Raw genomic sequence first — 19242 nt, forward strand, 5'->3', positions numbered from 1 at the left:
TCTCTGAAAATTTTAGACTAGCTCAGATTCAGTTTTTAAATATACAATTCCAAACACTTTGCCAGAAAATTATATATCCCCTGAAGTGAGCAAATGTTTCACATGAATACTTTTGATCCTATCTAAAATTTCCTCCAGTTCAGCTCATGTTTATAAGCTTAGCATTATGATGAGTTTTTATTTATTTTCATTGCAAATGTTTTTATTTTAGTATTCACTGGCATCAATGTTAGCTGGATTTGATAGATTGGCATGCTGTTATTAATGCAATTCTTATGCTAGTTTCTCAGCTGACATGTTAATTTTATATTTGGACCTATAACATCTATTTTCAAAAGTAATTTGAGTATCAAAGTATTTTCATAAATATATGACTGATAATCACACCTAAATATAATTATGACCCCCCAAATGACCATATGTAGGGTTGGCTATACTCTATCAACAGCATATTTTTTTTTTTTTTTTGGTTTTTCGAGACAGGGTTTCTCTGTGTAGCTTTGCGCCTTTTCCTGGAACTCACCTGGTAGCCCAGGCTGGCCTCGAACTCACAGAGATCCGCCTGGCTCTGCCTCCCGAGTGCTGGGATTAAAGGCGTGCGCCACCACCGCCCGGCTATCAACAGCATATTTAACTTAAAAAAAAATGGCCTGCTGGGTGGCAGTGGCGCACACCTTTAATCCCAGCACTTGGGAGGCAGAGGCAGGCGGATCTCTGTGAGTTCAAGGCCAGCCTGGGCTAGAGAGTGAGGTCCAGGAAACCCTGTCTCAAAAAACCAATAATAATAATAATAATAATAATAATAATAATAATAATAATAATAAAAATAAAAAGGCCTGGGGAGGCGGCTCACTTGTTAAAAGTACTTCTGAAGGAAGCATGAGGAGTTGAATTTGGATCCCATCATTCCTGTAAAAAGCCAGGTCCAGTGGCACGTGCCTGTAATCCTATCGCTGGAGTGGAGTTAGGAGGGTCCTGGAGTCTTGCTGGCCAGCCAGCCAAGCTGTACTAGTGAGCTCCAAGCTGTGAGAGACCCTGCTACAAACTAAAATGGAGAGCAACAGAGGATGACACCTGATGTTCACCTCTCGCTTTGGCGGTGAACATACCTGCACCCCCTCCCACACACGAGAAAAACAACCTGCTGCAAGAACTCAGTATTACTGACTCTCCATTCTATTCTGAATTCAATCTACATGTTTAGAAGAGATAAAGCTTTAGGTAGACAAATATTCCTAACTTGGACAATTACTATCACTCCTACTGACAGCTCTCAGGAAAACATGCCTTACCTTCTGCTTTCAAAATAGCTTGCCAGGTGGTGGTGTTTCTAAATCTCAAAATCAATTAAGATCTCAATATTTGAATTTAAGATGTGCAAACTGGCATGTTACAGTTTCACTTTCTACAATTCTTTATCAAAAGTTTCAATTTACAAGTGGTAAATTCAAAGAGTAAAACACAGTGGTTTGACAGTATATTCAATATTACGAAGCCATCACCACTAACTCCGGAGTATTTCTACCTCTCTCCAAAGGGACCTGTCAGCAGTCAGCTCCCATTGCCTTGTCCCTCAGTCCCTGTAAGTTGTTACTGTGCTTCACGTTTCCACATGGGCTTCTCCCTCACACTTCATACATGTCCCACTTCATAGTCAAGCTAGATGGAGCCTTTTATGCTGGCGTCTTTCAATCAAGACTCGTCCACACTGTAGCATGTATCCAAACTTCACTTTTTAAAAGGGTGAATGACATTGTTTGATGAACTTTTGGATTCTCTCCACTTTGGGTGGTTATAAATACTGCCATAAATATTTCTATAAAAGTTATATATTAATCCCAGCACTTGGGAGGCAGAGGCAGGCCTCTGTGAGTTCAAGGCTGGCCTGGACTACAGACCGAGTTCCAGAACAGCTAGGGCTGTTACACAGAGAAACCCTGTCTCCAAAAGTCAAAACAACACCACAAAATTCTGTGTAGATGTGGTTTTCTAATTCTCTTGGCACAGTGAATTGATTAAGTCATATAGTGATCCCATTTAATTTTTTAAAAAGCCATCAAGTTATTTTCCACACCCATTTTATGCTCTTACCAGCATGGATGACATTTCAACTTCTTCATTCTCACACTCACTTACTGTCCTTTAAAAATCACTACTGTACTAGTTACCCTGGTATGTGTGAAACAGCGTCTCTTTGTGGCCTCAGCTTGCATTTCCCTAGTGACTACCAACATGGAAGTCTATCCAAGCAAGGGCTTGCTGGCCATTTCTGTACCTTCTTTTCACGTCATTTTTTTTTGTATCTTCTTTGGTGAAATGCTTATGCAGACTGTACATATAAATAAAAACTCAGTCATATTGGAGTTGTACGTTATATTCTCAAGTGTAATCTGCACCATAGGCCTTGTCAAATACATGCTTTGCAAAGGGTTTTCTCCCTTGTCTCCTCTCCTCCTCTACCTCCACCCCCAAGGATTTTTCTGTGTAACAGCCCTGGCTGTCCTGGAACTCGCTCTGTAGACCAGGCTGGCCTCAAACTCACAGAGATCCTCCTGCCTCTGCCTCCTGAGTGCTAGGATTAAGAGCCATGCCTGGCTTTTCATTTTCTTTAAAAAAATTATATTAATTCTTTGAGAATTTCATACAATGTGTTTTGATCATATTTATTCCCCTCTCCCAGCTCCTCCCAGGCCCACCTCCAGACCAACCCAATTTCATGTTCTCTCAGACCCTTTAAGTTGTGTTGTGTTGGCCAACTAATCTTGGGAGTGGGGTATGTCCTGGAGTGTGGTAAACATACCAGAGGTCACACCAATAAAGAAAACTGACTCTTCTGCTCAAAAGCTAGCAGTTTATCAGCTAAAGGCTGAGTGTCCACCTCCCCGTCTATGCTTGGATTTTATCTGGCTTGATTACAAGCCTTGCCCTTGAACACACATTTAAAAACATTTGATAAAGTCTACCCCCTGCCCATTGGGTATCATTAAAAAGAAATTCTTAATTAAGAGAGAGTGTGAGTGTGTGTCTTGCTTAATGCAATAGCACAAAGATTTATAACAAGTTTTGTCTATAAAAGTTTTGGTTCTTACATTTCAGTCTTCCATCTACTTTGAGTTCATTTTTTAATATGATTTGAGATGAGTTGGACTTACAGTTGTTCTAGCCATTTGTGAAATGATCTATCGAAGAGTCTTGGCAGCCTTATTATTATTATTATTTTTGTAAACGTTAACTGTGTCTATATACAGGTTTACTTATGAACTCTAAATTTCATTTTAACCACAGTCCTGGTGCATAACCGTTAACATTTAAGTTTTCTGCTTTATGATTGTGGGAAAGTTATAAGCATTCAGTATAACTCACATTTCCAATTTTGAATTTGACCTTCCTTGTGGGCCTCTAACATTCTGTGCCTGTCAGTGTTGGACAGGAGCAGCAAGCCAAGCCAGCCCATAATCACCAGCACACGTTACTGATGCTCTACACTGATGCTGTGTGGTTAAGTTCTGCTGCTCATATGGTTAGGTGGATGGAATGTATTTCCAACTGGGCACTGTCATCTTACTCTGGGTTTATCTGGATGGAACCCCATAGTAGACCCATCCTGGTAGCCGTACCACATTGTTCTGAGTACTGTTGTACTGTCGTTGGTTTAAAGTTTTGGCTATTCACAGTCTTGTATGTGTCTATATAAATATTAGGAGCAGTCTGTCCTTTTCTGAAAGAAAAAAGAAGGCAGATAGAATTTTCATAGAGATTGCACTGATCTGGCCACTGGGGAGTACTGCCACCTTGAATCTCCAGTTCTGCCCACATAGGACACATTCCCATGCACCAAGCCATCTTTAATTAGGTCATAGTTATGCAAATCAATACAGTCCAAAATACAAAGCCTGGCATCAGCAGACCTGAGTGTTGTATTTATGCTGGCCTTCATAACCTTCCATTTCAACATGCTTCTCAGCTTAATACTGTACCACATCCTACCTGGACCTGGCTTCCCTCCGCTGTACTTCCTTCTGCTCAGTATTTTCCCAAAACACATCTGTGAGAAGTATAAAAAATACTACAAAGATTGTTGCTCCAGAAATAGTTTAATACATATTAAGAAAACCAGATAACAAGAAAAAATATATTTTCTCTTAGCAAACAAAATGCTAAGTGCATCAATCTTTTTTTCACAGTAGAAATAAATTATGCACAACGTAAGTACCTGCCTTGTATTATGCTGTTCTGATAAAAAATATGCCACATATATTCATTGAAAAAACCAACAAGACAGATTGACATCACAATGGATAACATTGCTCTGAACAACCCTTATTAGTGTGAACACAAAACAGTTTGGGGGTGGCTAGATTAGGTGCATACTATGTGGTGAATACCCACCCTGAAACACAAGGCTTTCCACAGGCAGGCTGAGGCTGTCTACACAGGAAGCCGACTGAAGGGTCTCTCCCCATCTTCTCCAACTTTTCAGCTGAGTGTATATTTAAACACACATACAAATGTCTGCAAGGAACGAGGCTGCAGGTACAAAAATAAGCAGAAAGGAGATGACAGCCTCAACTTTGCTTTCTTCTAACAAACCCTTTCACACTTATCTGGGGGACAGAGACATGGGCTAGGTTCGAGAAGCTATTCATCACAAGGAAAGCAGCGAAGTCGTCCACAAAGGGACATTCATTACCAACAGCTGCAGTTTAGATGTCACATGGTACTAACTTAGACCGCGTTGTACTTAATCCTGAAATCTTCCATTTGACTTTTTGCCTCCATTTATAATCCCAAATCAGTGGGACCTTTAAGCTGCTATGCACAGGCAGCTAATGAACAAGAGAACATTGCTACCTAGAGAAGAGACACAGCAGTACAGACTCAAGTCAATATTGATTTATCTCCATATTAGCTGAGAATGAAAGAAATTGACCTACGATCTCATACAAGGAAAACTCTAATTCTCAAACTTCAAAATAAAGACTCAGATTAAAAACCCAAACTCCCTTTGTTTCCAGGCACCAATAATCTGCAAATGCCATCAAGATCATCAGGAGAGCAGTGTCTTCACTTGCTCAGGTGTCCTGTGTAGGATGCTCTCCGGATCTTTGTATGCGTTGACTGGGTTCATCACAGCTGCATGAACTTCCTCATAGGCTCTGCAGACCAGCTCAGTAGACTGCTTTACAATCTGCTCCCTACAGATGAGCAAACAAAACCAGAACATGACATAACCCGAAGCACTGAAGCTCACATATATGAATGATGCTGAATGATATGCTTCATCTCCACGCTGACCAGTTCCTACTGGTGGGGATGAGTAATTACTGTTTACTAAAGTCCTCCTCATTAATATGTAGCCTCCAAAAGCCAGGGGCTGCATTTCATGCACTGCTTGGTCATTAGGACTAAAACAGTGCCTCACATATAAATATTCCTTGACTTAGGGTAGGCTTACATCCTGATGAAACAAGCTAAAAACATGGGAGGAGAGAAATGCATTTAACATCCTTACCTACCAAACACTGCAACTCAGAAAACTTTAAATGTGTTCAGAACATTTAACTTTAGCTTAGAGTTGGGTCAAATAATCTGATAAAGGCAGTAAGGAATTATTTTAGTTGTCATACATGTTTATGCAATGAAGCTGTCAATAACAGACAATATTCTTTAAGCTGTCTTTCTGGGATCTATGTTCTTCTTGATAATAATGCCCACAAGAATACGTTTGTAAGACACGGGGCTATGATTTATAGGTACAGTATGTGGATGGAAGCAGGAGAGAAGTCCATACCAAGATGTTAGGTCAACAGTACCTGGTTCAGATCTACCTTTAGTGAGTTAAAGGAACTTGCCAATTTTTCAAATTGCTAAAGATTTGTAATTTGCAATTGCAAAATAAGAGTAAAGAGAGAGAAGACATGTTGGTAAATGCTCTGCACACAGTGCAGTGATGCTGACTACTTTCCACTGGGAAGGAGGACGGCTGAAGGTTGATGGAGAGCAAATATGGCTCAGCAGTTCAGAAGACTTGTTCTGCCATGAGGAGGATTAGAATTCGGACCTCAGCATCCATGTAAACTGCCTAGAACCCCAACCCCAAAAAATACTGGGACAAGAAGACTTTGGGGACTGATGGCTCCAAGCTTCACCATGAACATGTAAGCTCCAGGTTCAGGGAGAGATCATGCCTCAAAGGAATAAGCAGCGCATGACAGAAGGACTCCACTCACATTCACACCCAGATGTGCACACACACACATCCTAAAACACAAGAAACTAGCTGGGAATCCACTTAGTCACATGAGGTTCATATGGTCTACTGTCTAGTGAATTTTCCGATATCTAACTGAGCTTCACAACATGTACCAAAATAATGTCAACATTATTTTTCATAAGTGAAACAGCCAAAACCCATTATGGGATGGTATTTAACAACTTTACATATACATTTGAAAACCATGTTTTTTTCCGCTTTGTTTTGTTCTGTTAAGCAACAAGTCAGAAGTGAGCTGCAGAAGCAGTTTCTAGCTCATCACTCAGAGTGGGATGATGATGGATGTTAGGCTGGCCACAAAACTTATTACCCAAACTTCATACTTCATAATTTGCTGCAATCTGATTACAACATAAAGAATATATAGAATAAGGACTATGCTGCCACACAAAAGGTTTCAAATCAGAGTAAGGCACAAGGCTGTGTATTAAACATTATTTTTAAAACGCTAAATAATTGGCAAAAGTAGCATACTAAAAAATCCTATGTAGTAATTTAATTTTTGTTTTCAAGTCATTATAAAAAAATAGCGAAATTGAGTTGTAATTCAGGCTATGTTTCTAAGCTAAATTGGCTTACAAATGTCAATAATTAACAACAGAGCTGAGAAACCACTAAAGGTCTTCAAAGGAGAAAACCAGAACAAAGCTGAAACACAGATAACTAAACAAAATCAGGCCGTGAGACCTTGTGAATGGTTTCTGTGGTATGACTTTCCTAAGGATAAGGAGATTCTAAGCAGTGTTGGTGTGTGACAGCACAGGTCTTTCCCATGCTGCTCCCGAGTTTGAGAAGCTGCTGAGACAGGGAAGGAAGGAAGGAAAACTGAGCATGCACTGGGGAAGGTAGAGTGGAGGTGGAGGGTGAACACAAGAGCCTGGAAGTGGTCAGAGAGGAGGGGAGAAAGGCGGTTCCTTCTCCCTGCCAGCTCAGCCACAGCCAGGAGCGCTAGAAGTGGGGGCCCCTGCAGTGAGCCCACGGCCAACCCTCATTCAGAAACAAGAACTCTGACAGTGTGGGACATGGAGTCACCACCAAGTCCACACACTCACTCTCACTAAATATTTCCGGTGAATTCTACATGGCGTGGTGGAGAAAAACAATACTCTGAAGGAATTCCGAAGGGTGGAACTCAAGTTAAGGTGTGTCGCTCACTACAGGTACCTTGACTTTTTTATATGTCCTCTACAAAGTACTGATTAGATGAATCTTTGTAGACCATCTTCAGCATTTAGACTATACTATTCAATTGACAGATGAGAGCATTTTAATGAGCTTGTCTTTTAAAAATGATATATTCATCTTAGTGTACATACGTACACACACACACACACACACACACACACACACACACACACACACACCCCACTGCACGTGGAGGAAATGTAGTCCCTATATAAACTTGTTGGCTATTGCACGTTAGTGGTTACTTCTGTAGTCCTCAAACAACTTTACCTCTATGTATTCTGAACTCTCTATTATCCCTCCTTTTTTATTTCGAGTAGAAACTACCCTGCAAGTTCACCCTTTATCTTGGAATGCCTATATAAGTGTCTTGTCTGTATACCACGTAAGTATCTGTGCATTATGTATCTGTCTGTTTTTCTTCCTGCCTGGTGTCACATTATCTCACTAATTAGCAGTATCATGAAATAGTTTGAAATTATGAGAATCATTATAGTGACAAATTATTGGTGTCTAAAATGGAACAGCTTGAGGGAGTGTGTAGCTAAATCCAAAAAGATCAGGAAATCACCTAAGGCCGGCTGTGTGCTTGGGACCTCTTACAGGTGCGCCTCTCAGAAGTGCTGTGGAGCACTACTTCCAGCCTGGGCATGCACCTACCTGCACTTAGATCAATCACAGCCACGTTCACAGCTGATGGATGAAAAGCTATGCTCAGAATGGTTTCTGTGGTATGATTTTCATAAGGATAAGAAGACTCTAAGCAGCAGAAGGACTGGACGTCCATAGTGAGATAGTGTTCTCCAGACACAGCAGGGTCGCTAGCTGCTCCTATGAACTCATAGTGGCAAGGACTGTATGCAAAAGTCCTGTACAAGGTCAAGCCAGCCAAGCCAGCATGGACAGCAGAGGAACACATTAAGCAAACTCCCAAGAACTACTGGCAATTGATGGCTGCTGGGGAAGGGAAAAAACCACCCATGCATGTATGAAATGCTCAATATTTAAAGATTATAAAAATGGAGGAAAATGTTATTTTAATAAAAGGTGTAGTCATTTATAAAGTTAGACCACTAACCACCTGGTGTCTCTGCTACCATGAAATCTTGGGATTAGTTTACTAAATGGTATTCTAATCCATTCAAGCTAATTTTCAAAAATCAGAAAACTCAGCTCTTGAGTGGATATAAAAATGAATATGTCACAATCCCAATTCATGTCAACACAGAAACTCCTAATGGTAAAGCTGGTCACAGAATACTTTGCTAAACCAGACAACACACACCCAGGATGATGTGGCCTCAGGCCATTTATAGGTATTGCGAAGGAAGGCTCCAATAAAACAAGTTATGTCTAAGCAGGCTAATGTGCTATGGTACAAGGAAACTCATGACCTTTGGACTATCCTTTTAAGCACCAGACTCTACCGCTTAACATAGCTACACAGTTTGAGACCTTTCAAGCTCCAAAGAGCAGAGTCAAGTAAAGGGTCACCTCCTCCACCAGTCTCTTTTGTGGGGCAAGGAAGCAGTCAGTATGACACCAAAAGATCAATCCAGTAACTCTCCAACGTGTCTCACAGTTAGAGAGCAGCTGGCCACACCATGCGTCACACAGTAAATAGGATAATTGTGGAGCTAACTTACCATGAGAAAACTGAGGGACTGAGTCTTCACTTGACACTTTTACCCAGAGCAGTGCCATTGGTTCCCTGTACTTCAAAATGCTGAACGTTAAGATATTGTTTACCCAGTTACAAACGTCAAAATTTCAAAACTCTTAATACAGATCACTATGGACACGCAGAGAAATCATTCTCATTAAAATATGCTCATGTAAATTGGTTGTATTTTAAGCAGTTATTTAAAGCACCAAGCTACCAAATGAATCGCTTGCTTCGAGAATCAGGGAGCTTGTTAATCAGCACTTAAGATTCTTGTTGCCTAACAACCTGGTCCAACTTCAGCATTACCAGAAATCTACTGTTCCTAAAAATAGCTTCTTTCCATGTTCAGGTTCTGCGATCACTAAAGTGAGCTTTCGTGAGGTGTAATTAAATGCACACCGGGAGAAAGGCTTCAACAGTGAAGGGCTGTGAAGACAAGAAATTGAGGAATCATACGAGTGTTGGTGTGTAGAGCTTTTGTGTTGTTGGTTTTGTTTTGTGTTTTGAGAGAGGGTCTCTTATGCAGCTCTGGCTGGTCTGGAACTTGTTATTTAGACCAGGCTAGCCTGAAGCCTGCAGAGATCTGGCTAGCCTGGCCTGTGTCACCACTCATGGCTCCATAAGCATTAACAAATATCCTCCAGCTTGTACTTCATGCTCTTTCGGTTTGCTGTTAGCCACGTGCACCAGCACCCTTTATGAACCGACCCTATCATCACTAGTAAGTGTCTGTTTCTCATGCTAGCGCCTGGTCTAACTGCACTGGTGTCGACACAGCTATTTCAGGTTACTGTGATGAGTGCTGCCGTGGCCTGGCTTCCATCAGCCTTTTGATTGTCAACTGTCCTCTGCACGCAGGGTGCATGTACTGTAGACCGCAGGCACCAGGCTACGCTCTTTCATTCGCTCGGAGGGATTCCTTCCTGCCTTTCCACTGGCACGCACTGTCTTCCACCAGGCTGGACTTGCACCTGCTGTCTTGCTGTCTGTCTCTTCCTGTTTCATTTGCATTTGTCTCCTTCTTTCCTTGTTTGCTTCAGAGGGTGCTGCAGGTCTCCTGTCTACCCTCACAGTACTGCACACCCCATGGATAATTCAGTAGCCTACATCATCACAACACTACACTTCTATTTCCCTCTACATCAGTGGTTCTCAACCATGGGTCACAACCTCTTTGGGGACAAACAACCCTCAGAGGGGTCGCCTAAGCCCACTGGAAAACACAGATATTTACATTATAATTTATTACAGGAGCAAAATTACAGTTAAGAAGTAGACAGGAAATAATTTTATGATTGGGGGTCACCACAGCATGAGGAACTGAATTAAAAGGTCACAGCATTAGGAAGGTTGAGAACCACTGTTCTAAATGCTCCCTTAAATGGTCCACTCACTCACTTTCAGTCTTCCTTACTCTGAGGTTATGTTCCTCAATATCCTTTTTCTTCATTCTGAAGAATTTCTTTTATTATCTCTTATAGTGCAGTATGCTGGTGTTTATGCAGATGATAAGATGTATTAATTTTGCTAAGCTTTCGAGGTTTTTGTTTTGTTTTTTGGTTTACTGGGGCTAGGAACTGAACCCAGGGTTGCAAGCACCGTAAGTAAGCTCTCTACCATTTTAGTTCAGCATGCTAAAAACGACACCCCATTGTCTTCTAGCTGTATTGTTTCCAACACAAAGTCAGCTCCTATGAACACTAACTCTTCCCGTTGGCTGCTCTAAGATGATTCTATTTATAACCGGCTTTTGATGATCTGACGACGGAACACCCTTGTGCAATGTCTCTGTTCGGGTTTCTGTAGCTTATTGGGTATGTGGATTCACATTTTGCATCACATCTGGAGAAAGTTCTTGCATTAATTTTTTTGTTCCAATAACGTGACACTCCTATCATGTATAACTGAATGTATACACATATATGTGTGTATGGGAGAGAGAGGTGGGGGGCCTCTTAATACTACTTCACATGTGCCTCCTTCCCTCTTTAGTCTGGCTGGTCTTTCCTTTAGGAAGGATGAATGCTTCATTTTACATACTGTACCTTTAAGTGTAAGGGCCGCACTCTCAGTTGGTAACATTTCTTTCCTTATTCTCTCAGTATATTGATGCTTTCCTTTAATTCTTGTACACATTTCCAATACCTGCTAATTCTATAAGCACTGTCTCTGGGTCTGTTTCTATTAATGGGTCTTTTTTCTCCTTTGGGTTCACACTTTCCTGCTCCTAAGCAGTCCTGGGTGTTCCTCCAACTCTGGATGCATGTCTTTAAGTGTGACACTTGCAGGCGTCCTTCAGAGTACTGAGTTCTATTTGGAAGGTAGTCAGCCGAGGTTAAGATGAGCGTGGCATTTAATATGAGTTTCAGGCAGCCCTGACTGCAGGACTCCATCAACCCACCTGTAACTTACTTTGAAGGTCTGGGTTTTCTGAGTTCTCTAGAACGTTGTCCAGGCTAAAGCTGCTTTCCAGCTTATAGGTTTCCAGAAGGTATTCTTTCACTCATGTTTCTTTTCCTTTTCTCAATTAAAAACTTGTTTTAGTTTTGTTTATACAGGTTATTTGTTTAGACAGATAATGAACACAAGTGCTAGTTATAAGAAAAACAGGTCCCACTTCCTTCAAATCAAAAAGAAAACAATTTTTTCACTGAGTCCATGCTTTTACTTTTAATAAATATAAGAAAAAATGTAAGAAAGAAATTGACCCTAAAAAATAGTCCTTCAATCATACACACTTTCCTGTATGCTCATTTAGAAACATCTATCCTCCCTCCACTTGTTAAGCTACTTATGGAACACATTCTGACACTGACATATGCTGTGGGATGGTCTGGATGTCAATTGTGTTGCTGATTGGTCAATAAATAAATCACTGATTGGCCCGTGGCCAGGCAGGAAGTATAGGCGGGACAAGGAGGAGAAAAAACTGGGAAGTGGAAGGCTGAGTCAGAGAGACACTGCCAGCCGCCATGATGACAAACAGCATGTAAAGTACCGGTAAGCCACGAGCCATGTGGCAAGGTATAGATTTACAGAAATGGATTAATTTAAGCTGTAAGAACAGTTAGCAAGAAGCCTGCCACGGCCATACAGTTTGTAACCAATATAAGTCTCTGTGTTTACTTGGTCGGGTTTGAGCGGCTTGGGACTGGCGGGTGAGAGAGATTTGTCCTGACTGTGGGCCAGGCAGGAAAACTCAAACAACAGACATAGTCATAATTGCGGCTTCTATGGTGCATGAGGTGACCACTGGAGTCTGGCATCGAAAAGAACAGCGGCTTTCTAATTTATCCAAAGGGTAAAAGGAAAAATTCCCTGAAACCACTTAATTTTTCTATTTCTCCACTTTCTAGACAGCTTTACTTCCTAGTCCCTTAAATCTGCTCAATATTTTCCTTTAAGACTGAATATCCAATCAAAAAAATCTCCTTTGAAAGCCAAACCTTAAGATAAAAAAATGAGAGTGGAGCACTGTGCACATCTCAGTGGACTCAGAGCCCACTGAGGTGACAGGGACAATCACAGCTCAGAACAGAGCATGACCAGGGCAGGCAGGCAGGTGTGAGAAGGAGGCTTCCCACGAACTCAGAACAGAGCACTAACGGAACAGGGCAGGTGTGAGAAGGAGGCTTCCCACTACAATTCTGGTGCAATCGAGCTTTTCCTCATGTCAAACCAAGTCACCGTGTCTGCTCACTGCTGTAGCCCTGGCCACTCTGTCTGCTCACTGCTGTAGCCCTGGCCACTCTGTCTGCTCACTGCTGTAGCCCTGGCCACTCTGTCTGTTCACTGCTGTAGCCCTGGTCACCGTGTCTGCTCACTGCTGTAGCCCTGGCCACTCTGTCTGCTCACTGCTGTAGCCCTGGCCACTCTGTCTGCTCACTGCTGTAGCCCTGGCCACTCTGTCTGCTCACTGCTGTAGCCCTGGTCACCTTGTCTGCTCACTGCTGTAGCCCTGGCTGCCTTGTTTACCTATTCTGGAGTTCCAGCTTCAGAAAATAGACCAGCAATGTGCTGACTTTGACACTGCATCTTTTGAGGAGTTTGCAGCGTTTTCCTCAAGTTCAGAAGCTATTTTCTACATTCTTAATAAAAATGTTGCTCTTAATTTAAGTGACATTTCAGACTCACTTCCATAAATGATATATGGTTTAACCCCTAACCACTAGTCTGGTACATTGAAAGTACTTAATTCTTACCTGGTAGAATAGAAAGAAAAAGATACAGATTTATTATTGCCTAATCTCCTACTTGTAGAGAATTTTATTTGTATTTTTCTTAAAACCAAGGATGCCAAGTTATAATAGAATAACTTGCTACTTGTAACTGTACTATTACAGTGTCTTAGGGTATGAGATGGGTCTAAAAAGTAGTTTCCTTGTCTTGAACACACTAGCAATGAACATGACGGCTTGACATACAATTTTTCACTTGGTCATGTGAAAGCACACACACTCAGTAGAAAACTCAATATGGCAACATTTGAACTTTGAACTTTTCCCAGGTTGGTAAGATGCTTCCTTGTATGCTCTGATGTTGAGTAGAGAGCCATGCCCTGGCATCATGGTAGTGTGGACCCATGTGCCCTGGCAGCCATTCTAGTATGGGCCCATGTGCACTCAGCTTTGAACTATGATGTTCAGGTCCATTAACTGAACTTTAACTTAAGATAAGTTTACCAGGATGGATGTATCCCCATTCTAAATCAAGGAGACATCTATAATATTTCATAGTTTTAGATCTACAGAAAACCAGTAAGAAGCAAAGTAGTCCACGAAAGAGTCATCCATATTGCAAAGAATGTGCGTCATAATCCATATTATCAACATTGCCTTGACATGTTTAGAATAAAAAGGAATTTGGCATCATGTCTATGTAACTCCAATTGTAGTCACAGCAATTTAAAATCATTAGCAAAATAAGCTATATATTAATGAGAGATTTTGGAGGAAAATACAGATAAGGAATAAGTATTGCCAAGGTTAATTCCTTGATGGTACTAAGGCAGGAAAAACACCGAAAACGATTGCTCTTCAAAAGCAAATGTCTCAGTCTTAGAAATAACTTATTTTTAAGAAAAATACCTGATGTTTAAAAAGTTATGCATCTCTCCCACCTCCTTCAGAGCAGACACTTACTTCACTGTGGCGCTGAGTAGGAAGTTCAGCTGTGGCATCAGCAGGTGGTCTGGGGCTGAGAGGTAGCGGTCAAACTGAGCCTGAGAGAAGAAAGGGACATGAAATGTATGGACTGGCTAAGGAGCTATCAAACAGCCACTGTGGGGGAGGGTTAAAACTTCAGAAAACCCTCCATTACAACTGTCTAGGGACTTCTGTTCAAATGAGCATTTCCTAAAACATTATAACTGGAACACCCTAAAACTGTCTGTATTAACTTACTTGGACCTAGGTTTGGAAAGGTTGGCAAGGCATAGTGGTTAGTCAAAGAGTTTACATGTCACTTTCATTTTGTGTGTGTGTATGTTATTGTGTGCACATGTGTTTGTGGGTGACTGCGTACAAGAGGACAGAGGACAACTTTGGGCATTGCTCTTCAGGTACCATTCATCTTTTTTTTTCCCTCCAAGACAATGTCTCTAATAGCCTAGAATTTGCCAAATGGGCAAGACTGGCTAGTGAGCCCCAAGGATCCTCCTAGCTCTCCCTCCTCCTCCCAGCACTGAGATTACAGGCATGCACCACCACACTTGGCTTTGAAGTGGGTTCCGGGAACCAAACTCAGGCTCTTATGCTTACGTAACAAGCACTTTACTGACCGAGCCAACCCCAAACTTAAAACTAACTTTCTAAGAAACTTGGGCCTTTTTAAGTGATTCTGAAATTCATTCACTGTCATTAGAAATTTTAAAGATGAAATTTCAGTTTGCCAGTACAGTTTTCACTTGGTGTATAAGCTACGACTGTTACTTCTACGTGGGGTCTTTTACCATGATGTAATGAACCCATCCATCTCACTTAGGACTCTGAACTCTGAACTCTAGACTGTCTTAGCAGCAACACTGCCATTCTGCTGTCTCTTCTGCATGACTATTATTTTACAAGACTTTCATTACTTTGGGTCCTGATGGTTGTGATGGTTAATTTCAATTGTCTATGTGTCAGGACCTGGAATCACCTGGCCAGGAGTCTCAATGATGGACTATCTAATTAGGTTGGGCTGTGGCCATGCCTGTTAGAAATGCTCTTAATTGGGTTAATTGTGAGAAGACCCACACTGAGTCTGCGCAGTACCATTTCATGGGGTAGGACAACACGAAGAGCAGAGAGGGAGCGGGACGTGTAGGCATTCATTGTTCTCTTCTGACTATGGGCTGCAGCGGCCAGCGCTTCAAATCCCCATCAAGACAGATGGGACCTTTAATTGTGAGGTAAAACAAACCCCCTTTCCTTTCCCTTGATTTTGTCAGAGTATCCTATCATAGCTATGGGAAAAGAAACTAAGACAGTAATATGTAGGGCATCTCCACTCTCAGAATTATTCATCGGAGTCCATTCATTTAGTTATCTGAAGAGCTCAGGACAGATGATAACTGCAGTAGGCCAGCCTCCAGGCTCTGGAAGCTGATTCCTAGATGAATCAGTTATAGCAAGAGTCCTGCTGTGAAACTTGCAGAGGGGTCATCTTATAACTGACAGGGCTATGTGACTTACAAGTCATGCCATGGGGAGAAATGCACCGAACATATATGCATATCTATGATGCATGCACAGAACAAGCAGTACAAAAGAGCATGCTACCAAAGTGGTGCTCATACTGAAAGGAAGGAGTAAGTTTTGTGTGTGTGTTGTGTATGGGTGTGGATTGCTGTGTGCATGAGTGTATGTATGTGTGTTTGGAAGTATGCATGAATGTATAAGTGTGTCAATGACTGAATGCATGAATTTGAGTCTTTATGTATATGAGTACACACGTGTGTATCAGTACATCCATGAGACTGGAAATATGTTTGAGTGCATATGATTGTGAGTGTATGTATGAGTGTGAACATGTCAGTGTGAATGCGCTTAAGTATGCATGTGTCTATGTGAATGTGTATCAATGAGGTTACGTATGAGTATGTGTGTGTTCATGTGTGTGACTGTGTCTAGTATACATGTGAATGTGTGTTTGTACACGCTGTACAGTGCTGGGGACTGAACACAGGATTGCGTGCATGCCAGGAAAGCATTCTACTGTTACAACTGAAGTTGTTCACTTGAAAAGAAAGTATAAACTAAAGGTTTTGTGAATCTCATGCTGAAGAGTAATACACTATTCTAAAACAGGAATCCAGGCTCAGTTAGCATCTCAGAAAAAAAAATCCCAAGTTTAAACCAGGAATCATGGCAACAAAAGTCTAATTCACAGCCTAACTTCACATCAGATTAGGAACCAAACTCTGAAAATGAAGAAATCCTACACTGCTCTACTGGTGACTTGAGCGAGGTCTGATGGCAGATTACAACAAATGGTAAATCCTGGTCAGAGCTGATAAGAGGAGTGGACACACAGGAGCTACAGGGCCCATCAAGAGACAAACTGTCACCCAGGACATCATCACCACAGAACACCGCGGCCAGCACCGCTTCAGGAAATCCAACTTGAAAGGCTTTGTCATGCACTCACCATTGCTGCCTTCAGTGCCACAGAGTCCAGGCTGGGCAAACTGGCTAAAGAGCCCTATAAAAAGTTATGAAAATGGTCTATTAGAAGACTGCCCACGTTCAGGAAATCATGTACCTGCTTCCAAAGCAGCGTGTTTTCTCTCAACTGCAGTAAGCGTAGGGCCAAAAATGAGGAGCAAAACCACAAATTTATCAATAAAGGGAATACCACTGCACATGCAAGAAAAGCAGGTGATACAGCACTTGGAGGATGCTGGTGAGGTGTGGAGGCCACGGTGTTTTAGGGAACAGAACTGTGAGGAACTGGTTCCCCGTCAATTAGCTACAGCAACACAGAAGGGCGAAGGCTGTGAATTCCTTGCTGTTGAAGGCAGATTACTTTTTGGTTTGCTCCTCATTTTTTTAATTAACATTTTTCCCCTTTATTTTACATACTGACCAGTTTCCCCCCCCTCTCTCCATCCCCTCCCACTTCTATCTACCCTCCTCCTCTTCCACTCCCCCTGTCTCCATTCAGAAAGGGGTAGGACCGAGCTCCTCTCCCTGTATAAAGACTGGGCAAGGTGATCCAGCATGGGGAACAGGTTCCCAAAAGCCAGCTAGGCACCAGGGACAAGTTCTGATCTCACTGCTAGAAGCCTTACAGACTAAGCTACACAATTGTCACACACGCAGGGGGCCTAGGTTGGTCCCATGGAGGTTCCCTAACTCTTGGTCAGAGTCCAGGTGTTCCCAGGAGCTCAGGTCAGATGTCTCTGTGGGTTCCTCCATCGTGACCTTGAACCCCTGGCTCATACAATGCCTGCTCCCTTTCTTCAGAAGGATTTCCAGCTGCTCCTCATTTATGGCCCTACTCTCACTGCAGTAAAGAGAAAACACTTTTCTCTGGAAGCAACTACATGATTTTCTGAACTTGGGCAATCTTCTAATCTTACTTTGTGTTAGGTTTCCCGCCTCTCTAGGACCTATTACTATTGGGATTCTGTAAGATCATTTTGGCCCAGAACATTTCCCTTTACTGATCTGCTCAATTAGATGGAGGATAATATTACCTGTACAACAATCTACGTATTTATTTGGCTGAAAATGAAATGGGACTTTAGAAAGTCATCAGTGTGAACATCTTGTACACTTTATAATACTCACTTGTTTATTTATATCTTGTGATACTAATTCCTCAGATATTTTCATTACTTCTAACCGAGAATTATTTGCATTTTCAGGCACTCTCCTGACCCTTTGACAGACACTATGATAAGCCCTGTCTCAGCAGAGAATGTGAACATAGAGAGTCAAGATGAAAATCTAGAGTCCGTCTCCAGAAGCCACCCCGAGCTGCCCTTTGCCGGGGGAGGCGGTGCTCACCTGTTCAGGTTTATGCTGCTGTACAGTATTGTAAATGTAGCTCAAGCCAACACGAGTCAAAACGTAAGAGGCTTGCTCATTTATAAGAGTGTCCAAATGGGCTTCAATCTAAAATCAAATGCAGCAGGAAAAGCATTTCAGAAGAGAACTAACAGTGGCAGCAGTAAAAACGGGGCATGCTGGAACTTCATCATAGCCTTGTCTTGGTGTGGCCCAGATTATGGGACCCAAGGCAGCCTCCACAACAGACTTTTCTTCCCTCTGAGAGAAATCTTCTTACTTAAAAAGTTACAACTAAAGAGGATTCCAGGACTGGCCACTAGCTAAGGGGTGGGAGCCCACAAAGGTTTCCTAGTGAGATCTGAGCTTGCTTTACACAGCAGGGCTGCATTAGGTGACGGCTTGTCCACATACATGGTCACCAGGTGTCTGAGATGGTCTGCACTTGGCTGTGCTGGGGGAGGTCTTCTGCTCCACCCCTTGGCATTCCTTTAAAAGCCCTTTAGTAGAGACAGAAGGGGCTGGTGGGTTGAGACCCAGGCCCTCCCGAGGCTATCCTGTGTTTTCTGTTTGTCTCTCTCTCTCTATCCTTCTATCTACAAATTCGCCATTTCTCCCTGCTCAAGAGCATCCTGGGGACGTAAGAGTGAGCTAGCCTACCTCACTAGGGAATATGGGTTGCTTCTCAGCTATTTTAAAAGCAGAACTCAAACAAAAGTCACAACAACCATGTAAAATAAAATTACTCAGGGATAATACGGGCTTGAAGGCTACATTCTGAGCCTTCCCTACATTCCCTGGACAGCTTGTCTAAAGAACCCTGGTGGGAATTGGAGCTGCAGTTGAGGAATGGGGTGCCTGAAGGAAAGTACCCCAATAAGAAGAAGTTGCTCTTCCCATTTGCCAGGTCCCTGCTTCCCTTCCACACCACCAAGTGGCCCCAGTTTTACTTGCCAATGACACAGAGCCCCCGCCAGCTCTCATTTCTGTCAGCACATGAGAACCTACCTAGTTCAAGTGACTCCAATACCTGTACTCCTAACACTAAGAAGCCTACTACATTCTTCTTTTTAATGAAAATACCCAAGGAAGTACAATTAAAAATCCTTACTTCTTGGATTTAC

General features: G+C 42.1%; 1 protein-coding gene across 1 annotated transcript in view; it reads right to left on the reverse strand.

Annotated features, from left to right (window-relative positions):
* Positions 1-4075: 4075 nt before the first annotated feature.
* Cog6 (component of oligomeric golgi complex 6) overlaps positions 4076-19242 on the reverse strand; it is a 51194-nt gene continuing 36027 nt past the window's right edge. Inside the window, exons 16-19 of the mRNA XM_052730134.1 lie at positions 18119-18226; positions 16755-16808; positions 14267-14346; positions 4076-5195 (exon numbers count right to left, since the gene is read on the reverse strand). Coding sequence (XP_052586094.1) covers positions 5048-5195; positions 14267-14346; positions 16755-16808; positions 18119-18226 — 390 coding nt within the window. The 3' untranslated portion in view covers positions 4076-5047. The remainder of the gene's footprint in view (positions 5196-14266; positions 14347-16754; positions 16809-18118; positions 18227-19242) is intronic.

Source organism: Peromyscus californicus, unplaced genomic scaffold (genome assembly GCF_007827085.1).
Source record: "Peromyscus californicus insignis strain IS unplaced genomic scaffold, ASM782708v3 Scaffold_9__1_contigs__length_137607984, whole genome shotgun sequence".
NCBI classification, from domain to species: Eukaryota; Metazoa; Chordata; class Mammalia; order Rodentia; family Cricetidae; genus Peromyscus; species Peromyscus californicus.